Below are 21164 nucleotides of genomic sequence, written 5' to 3' on the forward strand. Positions count from 1 at the left end.
AATTTCATAGAAGCTTTTCTTGTGTGAGAAGATTACTTCAATAGTGTAGTTTTGTGAGGGTTATCCGAGTGATAGTAAAACTTTCTAGTTTGACTAAGTGTAACTTGGGACAAGGAGGAAGTGATCCTTTCTTTGTACACAAAGATTGATTGTAATTGATCAACTCGAAGAAACTTGTTCTATAAAGTGTATTCAAGTTCAAGAGGAGTTTGGAAGTGATTCTGGTTTGCTATCATTTCTCTACTGCTTACTATATTGCAAATACAAACTGTCTTTCTCTTCTACTCACAAGCAATCTTGATCCCTCATTAATTGCTACATTGTGTGGTCATCTAGAAAAGAGGGTAAGTTTCAAATTGAAGAAAAAGTGTCTTACAACTTGATTAGTTTTTAGATAACCTAATTCACCCCTCCTCTTATGTTGTTTTCGATCCTTATAATTAGTATCAGAACTTGGTCTCCTAAAGATTAAACTCAATCGGTTTTGGAGTAAAAATAACAACCAACAATGCCATATTTTTTAAGGGACAATCCGTCACTAGACCTCCAATGTTTAATGGATCCAATTATTTGAGTTGGAAGGAAAGAATGATCATTTTCTTGCAATTTATTGATATCGAGTTATGGTTCATTGTCAATGAAGGTCCATATGATGCCTCTATAATAGATGAAGTCACTCATAGACCGAAACCAAAAACTAGAAATGAGTTGACTGGTGAAGACAGAACTCACCTTACCTTGAATGCTAAAGCTATGAATGTGTTGTATAGCGTCTTAGATTCAAATGAATCCATTAGGGTCAAGGGTGTAAGTCCGCTAAAGAAATTTGAGACAAACTTAGAGAAATTCATGAAGGGAGTGAGAATGTGAGAGAACAAAAGAAATCTATTCTGGTTACCAAATATGAATCGTTCAAGATGGAATCTCATGAAAATATTGATAAGATGTATTGTAGATTCAATGATCTCATTAAGGATTTAGAGGTGCTGGAAAAGGAATACTCTCTAGGTGAGAAAAATAGAAAAATTCTGAATGCTCTATCCAAGAATTGAGAGAGTAAACTGACTGCCATTGAAGAAGCTAGAGATCTAAATTCCTTGCCTATTGAATCTCTAATTAATTCTCTAATCTCTTATGAGTTGAAACTTAAGTCCAAAGTGCAAGAACAAGAGGATGCAAAAGTAAGAAGGAGCATTGGTCTAAAGGCATCTCAAGATGAAGATGATTCTGCCTCCCTAGATGGAGAAGATGCAGAGGTTGATGACAGTGATCTAACTCTTAGCATAAAAAATTTCAAGAGAATCCTCAACAAACGAAGGTTCAGAAAAGGAGGAAACAGCAACTCATTCCCAAATCAGTTCAGCAATGCAAAAAATAAAGGGAAGCAAGAGTTCAATAAAAAGCAAACTGATAAATGCTTTGAATGCAGCCAACCTAGACACTACGTGAGTGAGTGTCCAATGAAGAAGAAGAAAGATGGAAAAGTTGAATGAAAACCAAAGTTCAACAACTTTCAAATTACATGGAATGATTGCAACTCAGATGGTGATATCGAATAGAAAGAGGAATCTGTTCAAATGACTTTCATGGCCATTGGTGATGATGAGATAACTACTTGCAACTCTCAACCAGTTAGTGATGATGAATCTAAAGATGATGTTGAGTCTTTCATTGAGAGATTGCATAATAGCTTGAAAGAATCGTATGCTAGAAACAAGGAACTAAAACAGAAAATTAATTTTTTGATTCAAGTTAATACAAATCTTTTTTAACAAAATAAAATGCTGAAAGCAGAAAATGACTGCTTGAAAAAGGATGAAAATGTTCTACTTTTTGAGTTTGATAAAAAAAAAAAACAAAGCTGTATGAGTTGCTCAAAAAGGAACAAGTTGACTTGAAAAGAAGAATGGATAGACTAGATGAGTTGCTTAAACACAAAAAATAAGACTGCTTTTCAAAAGATTGAATCAAAACCTCACTTTGACATTCACAAGAAAAGGTTGAATTCTAATGCAAACGAATTCAACATCTATAGAAGAAAGCAAGTTAGATTTGTTAAACCTGTTTCAATAGGAAATTCACTGACTATGTGTAGTTTTTGTTGCCAAATTGGTTACATGAAGAATAATTGCTATGTAAGAAAAAATATGAGAAATGGTATGAATTGCATGTGGATAGTTAGACATAATGCTAACTCTCAAGAATCCAAAAAGTAAATGGGTACCAAATATCATCTTGTGAACTCTTGCGTAGGTAAGATTGGTGAATGTCATTAAGGAATCAAAATGGTTCATAGATAGTGGATGCTCAAGGCATATGACTGGTGATCCATCACAATTCATCAAACTCAAGTTAAAATCATGTGAAAAAGTAACATTTGGAAATGATAACAAAGCCAAAATAGTTGGAGTTGGAGATGTTAGTAAGAATGATCAAACTTTTATTCAAAATGTTCTTCTAGTTGATAATCTAAGTTATAATTTGTTGAGTGTTAGTCAATTGTGTGACAAAAATCTGTTTGTACTATTTAAAAAGCATGAATGTCTTGTTCTTGATTCAAAGTTCAACATTGTTTTCAAAGGAAAAAGAGTGAATGACATTTATGTAGTTATTCTCGAAAATGTTGATTCTTCCAGCCTTAAATGTCTTAAAGCTGCAGATGAAGATTCTTGGTTGTGACATAGAAGGTTTTGTCATTTCAATATGAATTTGTTAAAAAAAATTTTCAAAAAGGAACTTGTTATAGGTTTACCAAAAATCAACTTTGAAAAAGACAAAATTTGTGATGCTTGTCAATTTGGAAAACAAGTTTCCTTCAAACCTAAGAATTGTGTTTCCACTTCAAAATCGTTGGATCTTTTGCATCTTGATTTATTTGGTCCTATAATACAGATTACTAGCCTGGGTGCTAAAAGATATTGTTTAGTCATTGTTGATGATTATTCTAGATACACTTGGGTGATATTTCTTGCTCACAAGAATGATGCTTTCAAAAACTTTGTTTCATTATTTGCAAAAGTTCAAAATCTGATTGGATTGAAAATCATCAAGATCAGAAGTGACAATGGCTCAGAATTTCATTTTTGTGGCTTTCTAGAATTTTGTGATAACAATGGTATTACACATGAATTTTCAATTACAAAAACTCCTCAACAAAATGGAGTTGTTGAAAGAAAGAATAGAACTCTTCAAGAGGCAGCAAGAACCATGTTAAGTGAATGCAACTTGCCAAAATATTTTTGGACTGAAGTCATAAATATAGCTTGCTATACTATGAATAGAGTTCTCTTGAGACCAATTTTAAACAAAATCTCTTATGAGTTAATGTTTGATAAAAAGCCTATTGTTAGATATTTCAAAGTTTTTGGTTGCAAATTCTTCATTTTAAACATCAAGGAACATCTTGGAAAGTTTGATAAAAAATCTGATGAAGGAATCTTCTTGGGTTATTGTAAAAATAAAAGAGGTTTAAGAGTCTATAATCGAAGGACTCTCGTTATAGAGGAAGCTATCCATGTCACTTTTGATGAATCTAATGGTGATATTTCCAAAAGTTGTGGTAAGAATGATGATGCAGGTGTTCAAGAAGAACTAAAGAAACTCACAATTAATGATCAAGACAATACTTCACCAGAAAATGATTCAAAGGGAGATGATTCTCAAGTTAGTCTAGCACTGGAAGATAATGACAGGGATGTTAATACACCTAACGATCTTCCAAGAGTTTGAAAATTTGTTCAAAACCATCCTAAGGAGCTCATCATTGGTGATCCATCCGAGAAGGTCAGAACTCGCTCGTCCTCTAAACAATTGATGGATAATTTTGCATTAGTTTCACATTTTGAACCCAAAAATGTTGTTGATGCCTTGAAAGATGAAAACTGGATTTTACCTATGGAAGATGAATAAATCAATTTGAAAGGAACATGGTTTGGACATTAGTTGAAAGACCTCAAGATCATCCTATCATTGGCACAAAATGGGTTTTTAGAAACAAAATGAATGACAAAGGTGAAATAGTAAGGAATAGGCTAGACTTGTGGCGAAAGGGTATACTCAAGAAGAAGGAATAGATTTTGATGAAACATTTGCACCTGTAGCCAGACTAGAATCAATTAGAATGTTTTTGGCCTTTGCATGTTTCAAGAATTTCAAACTATTTCAAATGCATGTTAAAAGTGCTTTCTTAAATAGCTTTATTAACCAAGAAGTATATGTTGACCAACGTCCCGGTTTTGAAAATGAGATTCATGTGTTCAAACTCTCAAAAGTTTTGTATAGATTAAAACAAGCTCCAAGAGTATGATATGAACGTTTAAATGGTTTTTTGGTTAAAAGTGGTTTTAAAAGAGGCATTGTAGATACCACTCTTTTCACTAAACAAAATTCAAGTGATCTTTTAATTGTGCAAATCTATGTGGATGATATTATATTTGGTGCTACTAATGAGAGATTGTGCAAGGATTTTTCCACAATTATGCAAAAAGAATTTGAAATGAGTATGATGGAGGAATTAAATTTCTTCCTTGGGCTCCAAGTGATTCAAACCCAAGAAGAAACATTCATTAATCAAGCTAAATATACAAAGGAGCTGCTCAAAAGATTTGGAATTAAAATTCAAAGCAAGTTGGAACACCTATGTGCACATCTACCAAACTTGACAAGGATGAAAAAGGTATAAAAGTTAATGAAAAGAAGTATAGAAGTATGATTGGTAGTTTGCTTTACTTAACTGCTAGTAGATCTGATATTGTGTTTGCTGTTTGCTTGTGTGCTCATTTTCAATCTTGTCCAAAGGAATCTCACTTAAATGCAGTGAAAAGAATTTTTAGATATCTAAAAGGAACCTTAAATTACGGCCTTTGGTATCCTAAATGTCATGAGTTCCCTTTATATGGTTTTTCAGATGCTGATTTTGACGGTTGTAAGATAGATAGAAAAAGTACAACTGAAACATGTCATTTTCTTGGTAATTGCTTGATGTTTTGGCTTAGTAAGAAATAAAATTCTATTTCCTTGTCTACAACCGAAGCGGTATATATTGCCCCCGAAGCTTGTTGTGCTCAATTATTGTGGATGAAAAACATATTGAATGATTTTGGATTAATGTATGACTGTGTGCCTATGTATTGTGATAACACTAGTGCCATAAATTTGATAAAAAATCTCATTCAACATTATAGGACAAAACATATAGATATAAAGCATCATTTCATTCGCGATCTTGTCCAAAAGAGTGAAATTCGTGTTCACTATATCTGCTCAAAAGATCAAATTGCTGATATTCTCACAAAGCCTTATCACTGGATCAATTTGTATTTTGAGGACAAAATTGGGAGTTTCAAAAAAAATATTCTAAAAATTCTCTGGTCATTCTTTATCGGACATCCGATGAGTTAGAACGGACGTCCGACAGTGTTCTTGATCACTTTTCCAGAAAGTTCTATTTCGGACGATTGTGTCAGACGCTTCACTTCGTTCGGCCGTCTGACACTCAAAAATTGCGTCTTATAAGATAGTCCATTTCTTCAGTCAGTTTATTTTTTCTTACAATTGTCTCGGACACAACTCTTTATCCTCTCCAAATTTTAAATTCAAAATTCATCTCTCTTCTGAACAAGTTCCGAGAAATTGATTTGTCCAAAACCATTACATTACTTTTGCCCATTCATTACCCCTCATAACTTTCTCTAACTGTCAACTACCCCATAAATTTTAATTCTCACCCGTAACCCTAACCACTCAAAATTTACTCTTTTTGGACGATTCAAGCATTTGTTGTAGTTCATTCGCACTCTAAGTTACTCTTATACACATTTGCATCATACTCCGCAATATAAACATCCTGCATTTCATCATGGTAAGAATTAGAGGAGGGTCTATCAGTGCCGGATGTACTACAAGGTTCAAGTTGAGGGATGAAGACATTGACATTGTTGAGCCATCCACCACCAAATCTCCAAAGAGAGGAACAAAAAAACATGGTGGAAAAGGGAAAGGTTCGGCCCAAAAGAAACATTCAGAGGAACGGCAAACTGCTTCCGTTGAGCAAACTGAGGAACAGCCCACTGTACTGCCCCCTGTCAGTGATAGTGAAGAGGAACTAGAGCAGCCTACTAATGTTGATGCATCCGTCACGAAATCACCCAGAAAAGGGACTGAACCTCAGAGTAAAAAGGGGAAACGGTCTGCTAAAAAGAAGGGGACTGCTCAAACTAAGGAAAGGCAAACTGCTGATCCTTCTGTTGAGCAAATTGAGGAACAGCAGACTACTGAACAAAATGCTGTGAATCAGCAAGCCACTTAGACTTCCACCAGGAAGTCACCAAGAACAAGGTTTGGTGGACAGACCGACGTACATGATGCTCCACGAAATGGAAAGAGGAAACGAACTGCCAGGGAGCAACCTGAGGCTCAGATTGCAGAGGAACCTACCCCACTACCAAAGTTCATTGATAATGATGCCAGGGATAGATTCGAATTGGTCTCTCAGAAGGGCTTCATCACCCAAAGGATAATTGTTCCTCCGGAATTTCATAAGCTTGACCTTGAACCTGTTCTTAAGCTCTTTGAATTCTAAAAATGGACTCACATTTTGAGCATTCCCAATACTTATTACCCTGACATGCTTCATCAATTCTTTGCCAACTTTAGGAAAGGTAGATCACACACTGATCTAGTTTCACGTGTCAATTCTGTTGATATAAAATTAAACCCTGACATTGTTAACACTATTCTGAAAACCAAAATTGAAGATGATTTTAAAGGAAAAATTGTAAATTTTTTCTCATATGAAGAATTTCCTTCTACCTATCATCATTTTCATGTTGCAAAACTGATGGTTTATTTTCAAACTCATTTTAATACTCCTACTGAAACAAGATTGGAGGATCTTAGTCTTCAAAATTTGATCATCTTCTCTATAATTTCAAATCTGTTGTTCCTACTGATGGTTATAGGACAGATGCCAACAAAATGGACCTTTACCTGTTTTACTGCTTTCTTGAAAAAATTCGAATTGATTTCGGCTTTGTTATATGCAAATTCTTACTCAAAATCAGCACTGATAGCCGTAGAAAACTTTTCTATGAAAAATTTCTGACCCCAATCTTTGCTCATTTCAAAATTCGTTTTACTGGCAAATCACCAAAAAAAAGTGCATCCACTGTTTTTTCAAAGGCATATTTTGAAAGAAAATATTTAAAGTTTTTTATGGTAAATGGTGCTACAAGGAAACTGTTTTGGAGTCTAGGAGAAAGAATTATCATGAAACACCTGTCTCCCCTAGGACTGCTCGAGATCAGTCCATGTATGTCTCACCCTTCACTATCCATCCTAGAAGGTCAGCCACTAAGCCCTCTTCATCTAACTCTGAGGTCATTTTTTTGCTTGAGGACCTCAAACAACACATCCTACTCCTTGAAGATGATCTGATGATGACCATGTCACCCGACCAACAAGCCACCTTCATTGACAAAAGGAATTTGCTTGTGTCTCCGGCTCCTCAAGACAATGAGAATGTACACCAAAAGGAACCTAAAACTGAGCCAACTGAGCAAACTCCTCGTACTGAAACCACTTCAGAGTTTCGTGCTTCCAGTTCTCATCCACAAGACAAGGGAAAGACTCCAGCAGCTGAAGAGGAAACTGAAGAGGATGATGATGAGGAAACTGAAGAGGAAGAAGTGGATCCTGCTCAGTTTCGCCTAACAAGGAGGAGGCCTGGATCGTTTAAAATCACCATTTAGGCACTTCTAGGCAAATTGCACTTCATGATTAGGATGGTAATTCATAATAGACTTTTGCATTTTTTACATTTTAAACATTTCACATGCTCTGTATTAAGGATTCTATTTCCTTTCCTCCGCTAGTTTGTAAAACTATTTGGTTATCTTTTATATTCTGAATGATGTTGCTTTTGTGGATTATCCTTCATTTGGTTAACTCTTAATTCCGTTTGGTCTCTGATTTCTGATATTGACTGCCAATATTGATGATATTCATAATGTTGACGATCTTGACTGCTGACAGTGATAATTGCTGATATCACTGTTGAGTTTCGCGTTTCTAGTTGTTGATAATTGCTGATAATATTGATGATGTTGGGTTTCTAGTTGTTGGATACTGGTTTCTGGTTGATCTAATGTTGACAAAAAGGGGGAGAAATGGATATGCAATCTGGTGATAAGTGTAAACTATATGTGAAGGGAAATCATTCTGAGGAGAAGTGTCCAGTGATCTATACGTGAGAGAAAATTATTCTCAGGGGGAGTTTTTTGCCTCAAATTATTTTTCCTCCATCCATTATTTTGTCATCATCAAAAAAGGGGAGATTGTTTATCTCAGTCCGTAGCTTTTGATGATTACAAAACAAATGAATGTTACTAATATCTTCCTAATAGACTTTTTCAGAAATATAACAAAACAGGTTCAAAGACTAAGCACAAAGAATACAGAAGCGGCTGTCGGACGCACAAAAAGACTGGATCAGACGTCCGACATTCATTGCGCAACTTCGGACGCATGAAGAACTCCACTCTCGGACATCTGAAGATATTAAGTTACTTCTTCTAAACTCACTGACTTTAATCGAACGCACATCATCAGAGCACAGGACGTTCGACAAACATTGCGACACTTCGGACGCAAAACTTTGGAGGCACTGGACGTCCGAAAAGAACTGAAGAAGAATTTTCAGTTTCACTCCCTACCGTCGGCCGCATACACTAAAGATACCGGACGTCCGAAATAATTCAAGAAATTTTATTGAGATCACTGCCTGCGTTCGGACGCAAGAAATAGGTCCACCGGACGTCCGACATTACCAACGGCTAGTTGACTCTTCAACTGCCTTCTATCCATTGAAAGCATTTATTGAAAAATTTTTTGGTCTCATATAAATAGAACAAAGTCAACCACTTAAAAACAAATTTGCACATTGAGATTACATTATATCAAGAGTAATTTTAGTGAGAAAATACTCTTCAAGAAAGATTTGTACTCTTAGTTGTATAAATTTCACAGAAGCTTTTCTTGTGTGAGAAGATTACTTCAATAGTGTAGCTTTGTGAGGGTTATCCGAGTGATAGTAAAACTTTCTAACTTGACCAAGTGTGACTTGGGGTAAGGAGGAAGTGATCATTTCTTTGTACACAAAGATTGATTGTAATTGATCAACTCGAAAAAACTTGTTCTATAAAGCGTATTCAAGCTCAAGAGGAGTTTGGAAGTATTCTGGTTTGCTATCCTTTCTCTACTGCTTACTATATTGCAAATACAAATTGTCTTTCTCTTCTACTCACAAGCAATTTTGATCCCTCATTAATTGTTACATTGTGTGGTCATCTAGAAAAGAGGGTAAGTTTCAAATTGAAGAAAAAGAGTCTTACAACTTGATTAGTTTTTAGATAACCTAATTCACCCCCCCCTCTTAGATTGTCTTCGATTCTTATATCACTGAGCGCAAGCTCATACCTTTCCTTTTGTTTTTCTTAGCAGAGTTGGTTCGTGATTCGAGAATTAGCATTTTACTTTTGTTTTAGTTAGACTAAGTGATTAGGATACTATATTATTTTAAATGGAAATTGTAAGTTTAAACTCTCTTTTGTATTTTAAGTTGTCTTGACAGACAACTGTATGTATTAGTTGTATTTAGCGTATTTTGTAGTAAAATTGGATATTGAGTTTGATTTTGTGGTTTGTTATCGAGTCCCGTCGAGAATTGGGCAGGCGATTCGCTGATACCTTAGGGTACGTCCTTGGGAGAGGTGGGGTCGTCACACAAGTGGTACATCTTTAATCTATATATTTAGAGCATTGATATCGTTCACTGCTTTTGTTGGTCTTTGTTAATAGGCCCGACAAACCCAAAAGATTTCAGCCGTAATTAATTTTATTCGCCATATTAGAATTGATTGGCCCTTCAAAAAGGTGGCCTTTATCGAAAAAAAAAAGAAAAAAGAGTGTGACCTTTATTTAGTTCTTTGGGACCCAATGGGTTAATCTTAACTTAATTAACTTATAATCTGGTTGGGTGGATGTGTTGTCTAAACCATGGCTCTTGGATTAGGTTTAATGGACTAATGATAGATTTCAATCCTAAGATAAATTTCAATTAAACTCTAATTACATTTTCGCTATTGTTATCTACAATAATATTTCTTGCACATTGCCACTCTTGCCATTGCACATCATTTTTGTTTTTCTTTTGCTTTTTTGTTCATGCCAAATCAAACAAGTCAGGCCCTTATGTTTATGGGTGTTCATTGGTTGATAATTAGGAGCTCGATAAAACAAATTGGTAATTTGAAAATTAATTTTTTAAGACCAATATCTGATAACCGTTTAAATCTTAGTTTGATAAATTGGATCGGAGTTCTCCTGTAATTCGCTAATATCTGAAATGTGAAATATCAATAGTGAGTTAAAATATTTTAATTTTCTCTAAAAAATTGTCGTAACAAAATAATATCTTATATGTTTTTCCAATAAAATTCAATCAACTCGAACAAACATGATATGGAAAAAAAAGGTTCATAATCCCAAGGCCCAACTAGTAATCTCAATTCTTAAACAACATTGAGATAAATAAGAACTTCAAATTTAATTGTTAAGCTAAACTCCAACGTATCAACTTCCATTAAAAATTTACTTCCAAGTATAGTTAGAATTAAGTTAACTAATTAGTATTTAGTGATAGAATTAAAATTGAAATTCTAAGTGGGCGTAGCATAGCCTGAAGTTTGCTAGTTTAAGATACTTGGAGTCGTACTCCTAAGTCACACACTCACGCTTGGACTTCAATTGTTTGTTCCATTAAAACCATGGTGTGCCATTATTAAAAGAAATTTCACTTATTTATTGTAGCTCCACTGTCCCAATTTGGGGAAGAATAAAGAAACGAGGACGCCACAGTCCTCTACAGCTCCACTTTCCCAAATGAAATCTTTCTTGGTAAATTTCTAGTTGTTTTTACTGTTCTCAAGTCATCTGTGAGTCCCTTTACCCTTTCTGTTCTTTTGGTAAGCTTTGATCAAGAAACAGAGAAGAAAAGCATGTTGAATTCTGTTTCTTGATTAAAATTAGGATTTTCTCTGTTTTGTTTTTTTCAATTGATAAGCAGCCTAGTGTTAGTTTGAGTTAGTGTTGGTTAAATTCGAGTTTAGTTACTTTTATGTTGGTAAGGAAGTTGAGGTTTTGGAAAGGGAAATATGAGTTTCAATTGTTTCAGGGATATGAGAAAGGGAGTTTCAATACCGTATTTCCTCTGTTTTCTGAGGGGATACCAAAAATGGGTTTTCGGGGTCATTCATGATTAAATTCTGTTTTCTTTTTAATACATTTTGCTATTATTTTGATGTAATCAGAGTAGAAAAGGTAAGGGAATAAAGAAGCAAGATGCAGCTATGGAGGGACTCATCCAATTTTGCCACGTCTTTAATGTTTCTTGAAAGAAACTAAGTAGTGGGGTTCTTGTAGTTAGAAAGAGATGAGTGGAAATTTCTTTCTTTCTGTTTTTTCCCTCTGGGGCAATTCTTTTTCTCAGGTCACTAAAGCTGAAGAGCTGAAGTTCTTGTCTTTTAGTGTTCAAATTTTTATTGAACAGTTAAGGTATGACATTTTGTTCATTTCAATTTTGGGTTTTGACAGGTGAATTGTAGGGTAATTTGATTTTTGTTATTGAGATTATAAGTTAAAAGAAGGATGGCTTACCAAAGGAGGGGATCAGACCTCCAACCACAGAGGCATATTCTGCGGACACAGGCTGCTGGTAATCTAGGGGAGTCTATGATGGACAGTGAGGTGGTGCCATGTTCACTGGTAGAGACTGCACCAATTCTCCGTGTTGCCAGTGAGGTTGAGCCAATTAATCCCGGGGTTGCTTATCTCTGTGAGTCCATGACCATTTCAGTATCCTTGTGTTGGTTGTTATTACACAAATATGTGTGTATGACATCTAAGCAATCCATCATCTAAAAACCATTGGTGGATATCAACTAATTGGCTCTAAGAGCTGAGTTCATGTCTAGATGAATTTTAATACTGAAGGTTGTACGGCTGTTCAGCTGATAATGTTGTACCAACGTGGCACGAGAGGAAAATATGAGTTTAAATGGTATTAATTTACTGACTGTTATGCTACGCTTCTTAATCTCAAGCTAGTGTTTCAGTCTTCTCAAGTCATATAGGCATCAAATTCTAGTTAAATGTTGTGGTATTAATGCTATTGCCCTCCCTTTTTGTGACTATAGGAAGGATGATAAGTTGTCTAGACATGCTAATGTTTATATGGTTTCCTCGAATTCAGTTGTTACAAAATTTTGTCTTTTTGTAGTTGACTAGTACTCAAGATTTTGAGGCCATGTATTTACACCATAATACATACTCTAATGGCCTTGCTGGGGGACTCAGGTCGATTCTATGCCTTTGAGAAAGGTCACCGTTTGGATCCAACATCAAATGGATGACGAGTCCATCAGTTCGAAACAGCCTTGATTCAACGTTTGGAAAGGGTAATGTCAAATTTTCATGAGTTAGGCGGTTGTTTTTCTAGGTTCTAATATGATAAGTTTTAACTAATGAGAGAAAGTGAATCGGGGGGAGGGTTGTGTTGGGTGGTCCGGTGGGAGGCATTGTAAAGAAGAGGTGTTGGGTTCAAGGCCTCCCACTTACAAAAAAAAAAGAAAAATAAATAAATAAAAATAAAAAATAAAAAAAGAAAGAGAAAGTGAATAGTTCAGGTTGTCATTTAACATTTGTGGCTATATGTGATGCTTTGGTATAAACTGAAAAGAATGATCAGAAGTTTAGTCTGAATTCAAATGAATAAATTGTGTCTAGTTACTCAGTGTAACTTTAGAATATTCTAGTGCTTGTATTAGCAAGAGGACTTTGTTATCAGACTAATCCACCATATTTGGATTACTCAAACATATTCTTGCTACTTGTCTTCACCCAAAGATGAATGAGCCATTTCTATTCCTACATTTTCCAAGAAGTTTGCCTGAGGAAATTCATATAATTTGGATATTTTGATAGGAAAATGATACAACATTAGCTGGAAGGACAAAGAGTGATGCTCCAGAAATGCAGAGTTTCTATCAGCACTACTACAGGAAGTATATTCAGGCGTTGCAGAATGCTGCTGATAAAGCTGATCAGTAGGTTATCTGCAGTTGTGGGCATTAATTTCTTAATAGCTAAGTGCAGATTCCTTGCTTAATGATTCTTTATGATCTCCTAATCTGTCCAGTGCCCAACTCACAAAAGCATACCAAACTGTTGTACTTTTTGAGGTCTTGAGGGCCGTTAATTTGACAGAATCAGTTGAAGTGGCCGATGAGATGCTCTACTTTCTTTCCTTGTAGGTCATAGATAATCTTGATTGTACAGGAAAGTATACTGGCAATTTGCAGACGAAGTCTTTTCTATGCATCTGCTTGAGGAGGTTTCATCCTGTTAGTTGCTTCAATTCTCCTTGTACATTTCTTCTGCAAAAGAAAAAGAAAAACAGAGGCAATTAAAATAGTTACTCAATCAGTTAATGACAAGTTCCTTTGCTCACGCCTAAAGCAAGCATCTCAATTCATACCCAAAATAGAGTTCCTTTAGTCATAACAATTTGGTTGCTGATTTCTAATTCAATCAATCCGAATTTTAACATGTAACAATTTTGAAGTTTGAAAAGCTCAATATGACCACGCGCATTGAATTTTTGGCCCAATCCTTGATCAATTTGGTCTTGAACATGTATCTCGACCATCCAACAGCAAAATAATGCTAATTAAGACAGTAATGAAGCTAAAAATATATTTGAGTGGAGGTACAAATTAACCATAATTTTTTAAAATCTTTGTAAATCCCACACCCCTTCTCAATTTATACTTTACACAATTAATTAAATGGTAAATTGACATGGGTAAAAATTTAAAATAATTGTAGGATAGGTTAAAGGGTTAAGTGAGGGATAGGATAAGAGTTCACAACAAATTAAAATTCTTATCTAAACCACCAAATAGTGGGTGGTTATTAGGGTTTAGAACTTTTATCAAAACAATAGAGAGAAAATAACACCGTTCCTATTTCTAATTTGTTTGCCTCCTCTTAAAGCAAGAAACAACTAAGAATAGAAGAGAGGGAGAAGACATCATCGTCGGATAAGCAAACAATTAAGTATCTAGATTTGTAAGTTCCGAATGTACGTTAAAATTCTTTTCTCTTAAGTCGTATTAGTTCCATGAACTATTTTTAGAGATTTTATGTATATGCACATTATGATATATTTATGCCTGTACGAGAAATTTAGGAAGATTTATATTTGCATTGATAGAAATAGGGTGTTAAATCTTAGCTATCGGGTAGAATAAAGTTTAAATCTTCATTTTGTTGAAAAGTTAAAAAAAGAAAGAAAGAAAGAAAGAAGAGGAAGCTGCTCGCGGCGCTGTTGCTGAAACCTCTAAAATGTGAAGCTTCAACAACGCGAGACAGAAACAAAAAAAAAAATTAGTAGTCAAGAATTGTGGCGCTGCCAAAGCTGGACCAAAAGCTTTGGCAACGTCAGGTGAAGACAAGAAACGAAAGGGCCAGGCAAGGACCTGGCCAAGGAAAAAAAAAAAGGGTCGCAGCAGCTATTTTTTTGTTGTTGCTGTTGATGGGTTAGGTCCAGAGATGGTTAGGTATGTATGTGGGCTTGTTTAATTGGAAGTTGGGTCAAGGGCAAAGGAGTATTGGGCTAAAGGCTGGAAGAAATAAGAAAATGCTTGGGTCAGAACCTTGGATCGTTATTTAGGTCCCGAAAAAAAAAGAATATAATGGCAAGTATATTTGGGTTAGAAATATAGTATGGGTTTGGTAAATATTTGATAGATAAATTTTAGAAATAACTAGGCCATCTTTTATGGACTAACATAGGAATTAAATTTCAAACCCAACCTAAAGATAATTTTGGAGTTTAAAGATTTAGTCATTTAAGCTTATACTTAATTAATTTAGTCTAAGATATTTAAATGGAAATCTAAAACATCTTAATCTAACCTTGTTAGATAAATTTATATAATGTAAGATAAGTACTAGATTGTTAAACGAAACGCTTAAAATCATAATAATAATAATAATAATAATAATAACAACAACAATATAGATGTGGATGAAATAAATTAAAGAAATAAATGAAAATATAAATACAAGTGGAATAAACTAAAACAATAATTATAATAATAAGTCAATATATATATATACATATATACATTAAAAAAAATAACACCTACACATGCGTAAAAATGAAAGTAAAACAAAAGATAATAGTAGCCAATTAGGAAACCTATGCATTTGATAGGTATGACACAAGTTTAAAGGATCTAAGGTAGTTTCACTCGAGCAGCCAGACAAAGATAGGTGGTACTTACCCTTTTGAGATTTCAAAAGTGCAAAGTGCAATTTTTGTTATCAATCATATTTTGATGTGTTAACTTCGAATATATTTTATTAAATGATTTACTTGAATATTTATGTGAGTTCTATTTTTACTATACAAAGATGGACCATGTGACTTATTTGAAACATTTTGATATGTTATTATATACCAAATGAGATGTATCTTTTATGAAATCAAGAACTATGCATGTGACGTGTGAAATGAATTTATATTAAGTAAAATTCAAAACAGTCATGGAATAGATAGTAGGGGCTATAGTCCTACCTAGTGGTCATGGTAGCCTGGTGTAGAATCCGGCCGATTGACAAGGTCATGGTAGTTTGGTATAGAATTCGATCGATTGACCCATGTATGTAATTAGGGGTGGCAATCAGGTCCAAATCAGGTTGGCGGGTCGGGTCCTGACCCGACCCGCCAAAAAATATATTGACCTGAACCTGACCCGTCAACCCGTGACGGGTCAGGCATGCTGACCTGAACCTGAAAGTTTCAGGTTGGCGGGTCAAACGGGTTGACCCGCCAACCTGAAATTTAATTCCCATTCACTGATTAACCTGCTGTGATTTTTAATAGAATCAACTCCAAACTAAATTAAGACATCATAAGAGTAAAAATAATATAATACATCATCTATCCAAATTTAACAGCTCTAATTTCACACAAGTCAAACAAATTCAACTAGAACAATCTAAACAAAAGTCTACCAACCAAAGTTACAAGTTTAGAGTCAATATATTACAATTCACATGATATTAAATCACAACAAAAGTGATGCTCCAAGGCCAACCAATGTTCTGCCGGTCTGCCTTCATCATCAGCAACAACAACATTCATAATTTGCGTCCTCCAAGCAGCATTCATAGCAACCACTCCAGCTAGGAGAATTATGACCAACACCAAAGAGAAAGAGAGAATTACTTGGATATTAAACCACGTATTAAATCTTATGAAATATTTTTAATCAAATTTAAAAATTAACTCACCATGCATCAAGTATCAATGTATCATGGATTAGAGATTAATAATATTAGAATTTGAATCCTCAATTATTGTTGCATCAACCTCATCCTTGTTGATGTTGAGAGACATGATATTTTGAGTTAAATCCTCCAAATTCATATTTAGAGATCCTACATTATAAGAATGAAAAAAATATATGAGTAACAATACCATAATAGTAAAATATGCAAAAAAAAAAATTGTATTTACCTTCACTTTTATCTCCAAACAACCAGTCCTTAGTGCAAACTAAAGCCTCAACAATTTGGGGTGAAAGTGAACTACGAAATTGATCCAAAATTCTACCACCAAGGCTAAATGCAGATTCAGAAGCAACGGTCGATACTGGAACACATAGAATGTCCCTTGCTAATTTACTCAAATCTGGAAATCGAAATTGTTGAGCTTTCCAATAATCAAGAACATTAATATGTGAGGATCGTTTAGCTCTTGGCTCATCTAAATACATTTCCAATTGACTTTTTTGTGCACTAGAGGCAAATTCAAAAGTGTCAAATTGATCAAATTCCTACATAAGTTACAAGCAGAGATATATTAGATACGATAATAAAACAAAATAGTTAAAAATCATCATCACAATAATAATTTTAGAACGCAATAAAGTTACAAAATTTTAATTTTCATACCTCTAAAACATCAAATGATTGGTTGTCTTCTTGGTCCTTGGCTCCATGAGAATAGACTTCATTGCTGCCTCGAGAGCATGAAGATGATGCACCAGATATGTTGAAAGTCCTCACATACTCATTATAGACATCAAAAAGTGCATTCCTGATCTTGACTAATTCATTAGACCCCGGGCCATATAACTTATTATAACTAAATTCAATAAATTGAAATTTATACCGAGGATCAAATACCACAGCAATTGCCAACAAGAGATTGAACTCGGACCAATATTTGTTAAACTTCACAAACATTTGGGAACCAATCCTCTTCATAAAATCATCCGAACTCTTGCATTCCTCGGACAGCTTCAATTGAATTTTAAAAACTTGAGGAAAGTACAAGTTACTAGTTGGATACTTGGACCCCGAAAAAGCATTAGTTGCCTCATAGAAAACTTGAAGAAAGCTACAAATTTTTTCAACTCTTCCCCATTCTTCAAGAGATGGACAGCACCGAAAATTTGAATCACTTAGTTGTAAGTGACAAAATGCAAGGCGATAATAAAGTGCACTGGACAGCATCCTATATGTGGAGTTCCACCTAGTAGGAACATCTTGAACTAAAGCCTTCTTGGAATCAAGAGAAGTTTGTGTTACACATTCGGTGAACCTTAACTTCCTTGTTTGAGAACCCTTGACATATTTGACACATTCTCTTATTAACTCCACAGATTTATCAATTTCTTTCAAACCATCTTGCACAATCAAGTTGAGAATATGTGCACAACATCGCACATGAAACAACACACCATCACAAACCAGAGAATTTTTCAACTTAAGCTGATTCTTAAGTATTGCAACACAAGAATCATTTGCAGAAGCATTGTCTAATGTGATGGAAAATAATTTCTTTTCAATACCCCAACTACTAGCCAAGCTGTAAATTTTTTCAGCTAAGGCAACACCATTATGAGGAGGAGGCATATAAGAAAAATTCAGAATTTTTTTCTGTAGCAGCCAATTGCTATCAATGTAATGTGCAGTCAAACTTAAGTATCCATCAGTAACAATAGATGTCCATGCATCAGAAGTTAAACATATTCGACTAGGACATCCACGCAATTCACTACCAAGTCTATTAATTTCCCTTGCATGCAATTTTTTAATGTCCGACTTGGCTGTGTTCCTAGTGATATGTTTAATTTGGGGTTCCAAATATGTAAGGACATTTTTTATTCCCTCATACTCCACAAATGAAAATGGCAGTTCATGTCTTACTATAGCATGCACAAGTAATTCTCTAAACTTATCTTGACTGAATTGTGCATTTCGTGTGCCTAGAGCACCTTTGTCAGAAGTGATTAGGTACTGCCCAATGTCCTTTGTTGTCATTTTCACACACTTCTTTATATGTCGATGCAAATTACCTGTCCCACTTTTACTCTCAGCAGAATATTCATTCCCACATTTCTTGCATTGGCACTTCAACTCTTCATTTGGATCCTTTTTGGGAATAATGTTGAAGTAATCCCAAACTTCTGAAGTTAATCTCCTCTTCTTGCCAGGCACACCGATAGTAGCTTTTGGAGGTAACTTCTTTTTTCCAATTGCACTAGTGTCCGGGCATTGAGATTCCTGGTTGGTATGGCCTGTTTCCTTGATGCTATCACTACTGCTCCCGGTATCACTATCTTCTTCAATAGTGACTGAATTTGGATATGTCATACTTATATCCATCTGTTAATCATCAAGATGAACAAACTGATTAAAAGCTGTTAATCATGCCAAGTGCTATGCAAATTACATGAAACAAAAATAGTAAAAGTATTTCACAAGCAATTGCCTAAGTCCCTTTACATCTAAACTATCTCCAGCTGCCTACCGCAGCCAGCAAAAACTAAAATTCACAACTAAAATCAGGTAAAATTCATCATTTGGGTACCTTAAAGAGAATTCTAAAATCTTCCCCAGTTGCACCATCACTATTTGAGATCATCGTCATCTTATTGCACTTCATCTCAATAAAAAAGAATTCAAATAATGTTGTCAAATCCTATATGCCCACACTCTGTTCAGTATCAAATCACCACTAACAAGTCTTTATTTTCCTCATTGTTATAAAAAAGATAATCAATAGATTACTAACAAGGAAATGAAGCCGTTTCATACATTCATTTCATGTTCCCATGAAAATGCAGCACAAAAGGAATCTAAACTCAGTTAACCCATCACTTAACGTATAAGACAATCTAATGCCAGTTGACAAAAGGAAAATTAATGTGCATCAGTTGGCACCTTGGAAAGCATCAAATCGGCATCAATTACAATTTCATGTGTCAAAATGGCAAAAAATAAATGGATGGTTTGGCTTTTCACCATCAGGTTAATGCAGAAATTAACATTAACGATTAATCATCCCAGTACAGTAAATGATTTGAACTCTTTTTTCAAGTTGCCCGGAAGATCATAGCCTCCAGTGATTAAGTAGTGGCCAAACAAAAGTGCAGCTTTGGGATAGGCCAAATTCACTCATAGGTAAAAAAAAAAAAATTGAACTTTTTTTTTTACCAATATAGATTCAGTGTATAAATTTTTTTTTTTTAGCTAATTTAATAACTAAACTTTTAGTCGTTGAAGACTTGAAGTCTTTTAGAACCAAAGTCAGCTCCAGTAGTGAGACAAATGTTAAGACTTAAGAACAAGCCACGCCATGCCACTAAGTCTCATGAAAAAAATTATCAACACAAAAACCCTACACTTGCAAATTGCAATGGCTCAGATCCATGCAAAACATGTTTTTTTTTTTTGGAAAAACATGTTCAAAAAAGCAGTCAAATGATGAAAACCTAACCTTTAGACTTTTGCAAACAACATTAATGTGATTAACATGTTGCCCATTAATTGTATCGTACCATTGCAAGTCAAAATTAGCAACAAAGTCTGCCTTTGTTTTTAGAAAAGAGGGAAAATGCTCAAGAAAAGAAAAGAAGTAAACTACGGAGTACGGACCTTATTGACAGTAGAACAAATGAACTTGCAACCCAAAACAATGTGATTGAGCAAGATCTCGCGAGATTTTGCGTACTTGGACTGTTGGACAGTTGGACTACTCGTTCAATATAAACTTGGTAAAGGTCATCAAATCAGTCCTGTGTGCATCAGTATCATCATCAGCCAGATCTAAATTTGGTTTTGCGTTTAGATTTGTTGAGGAGAAAAGCTGCGTTTAGGGCCGGCTGCGTTTGGAGGAGAAGAAAAGCTGAAAGGGGAAGAAAGATTTAGGGCCGGCTGCGTAGTGAACTACAGAACTAGTGATAACTGATAAGTGATAATTATTAATTGGTATATTATATTTAGTTATTTACATTTTACTATTAAGTTTTTAGATATTTTTTTAATATTTATTTTTTTTTATTTTAAAATCGGGTTAGCGGGTCAACCCGTTTTTAACCCGATTTTGACCTGTTTTTTTTCGGGTTTGTCGGGTCTGACCCGATTCTGACCCGATTTCTCAAAATCGAAACCCAAACCCATTAATTTCGTGTTAGGTTCGTGTCGGGTTTTCAGGTCGTGTCGAAAATTGCCACCCCTATATGTAATGAGACCAATCAGAAGTCATGAAACATATTGGTTGCCTACCTAGAAGGGGTTTAATCTCTAGGTTGAGTACTCAGAAGCCGATCATTGCATGTACTTGTTATGAATTGATATGAAATGACTTATGACTTTATGACTTTCATGTATGATTATGAATAAGATGTTTACCAATTGTGATGTCACTCATCATTACTGATTGTTTTACAAATAATGTTGCTTTCAATTATTATGGATGTGAACAATGTGCAAATAGTTTGGTTTATATGTATATATGTATATGTGGAGTTATGGTTGCATGGTCCAATAGAGGGTTAGATACTACCTACTGAGCGATTTGTCGCTCAACCCAATTTTTACCATTTTTGCAGATTCTGAGGAGTATGAGTTGATTTATATAGAAGACCCTGAGGATGATTTTTATTGGTTCTAAATGGATGGAAATTGGCAGCCTAGCTACCTCTAGCTGTTAGTTTTATTTATTTCCTTTTCTACTTTTTCGACCAGAG

General features: G+C 34.8%; 1 protein-coding gene and 1 long non-coding RNA gene across 5 annotated transcripts; one reads left to right on the forward strand and one right to left on the reverse strand.

The window, feature by feature from the left end:
• Positions 1-10766: 10766 nt before the first annotated feature.
• LOC113732478 (uncharacterized) lies at positions 10767-13456 on the forward strand. Of its 2 annotated transcripts, XR_003458765.2 has the most exons (4): positions 10767-10953; positions 11650-11890; positions 12335-12512; positions 13039-13456. It is a non-coding gene; the product is annotated as an uncharacterized lncRNA (long non-coding RNA). The 2 variants fall into 2 exon arrangements; XR_003458766.2 differs by lacking the exon at positions 12335-12512 and having other exon boundaries at positions 10777-10953.
• Positions 13457-16037: 2581 nt separating this feature from the next.
• Positions 16038-20388, reverse strand: LOC113732479 (zinc finger BED domain-containing protein RICESLEEPER 2). Of its 3 annotated transcripts, none has more exons than XM_027258257.2 (5): positions 20071-20388; positions 17080-18798; positions 16643-16961; positions 16417-16563; positions 16038-16308 (listed from the first exon to the last, which is right to left on the reverse strand). In XM_027258257.2, the coding sequence occupies exons 2-4, from the start codon at positions 18796-18798 to the stop codon at positions 16445-16447; spliced, it is 2157 nt and encodes a 718-aa protein (XP_027114058.1). In that variant the 5' UTR covers positions 20071-20388; the 3' UTR covers positions 16038-16308; positions 16417-16444. The 3 variants fall into 3 exon arrangements, with proteins under 3 accessions (XP_027114058.1, XP_027114057.1, XP_071936565.1); XM_027258256.2 differs by lacking the exon at positions 20071-20388 and adding an exon at positions 19004-20060; XM_072080464.1 differs by lacking the exons at positions 16038-16308; positions 16643-16961; positions 20071-20388 and adding an exon at positions 19004-20061 and having other exon boundaries at positions 16423-16563.
• Between the last annotated feature and the right edge of the window lie 776 nt (positions 20389-21164).

This window comes from Coffea arabica, chromosome 2e (assembly GCF_036785885.1).
Source record: "Coffea arabica cultivar ET-39 chromosome 2e, Coffea Arabica ET-39 HiFi, whole genome shotgun sequence".
Taxonomy (NCBI): Eukaryota; Viridiplantae; Streptophyta; class Magnoliopsida; order Gentianales; family Rubiaceae; genus Coffea; species Coffea arabica.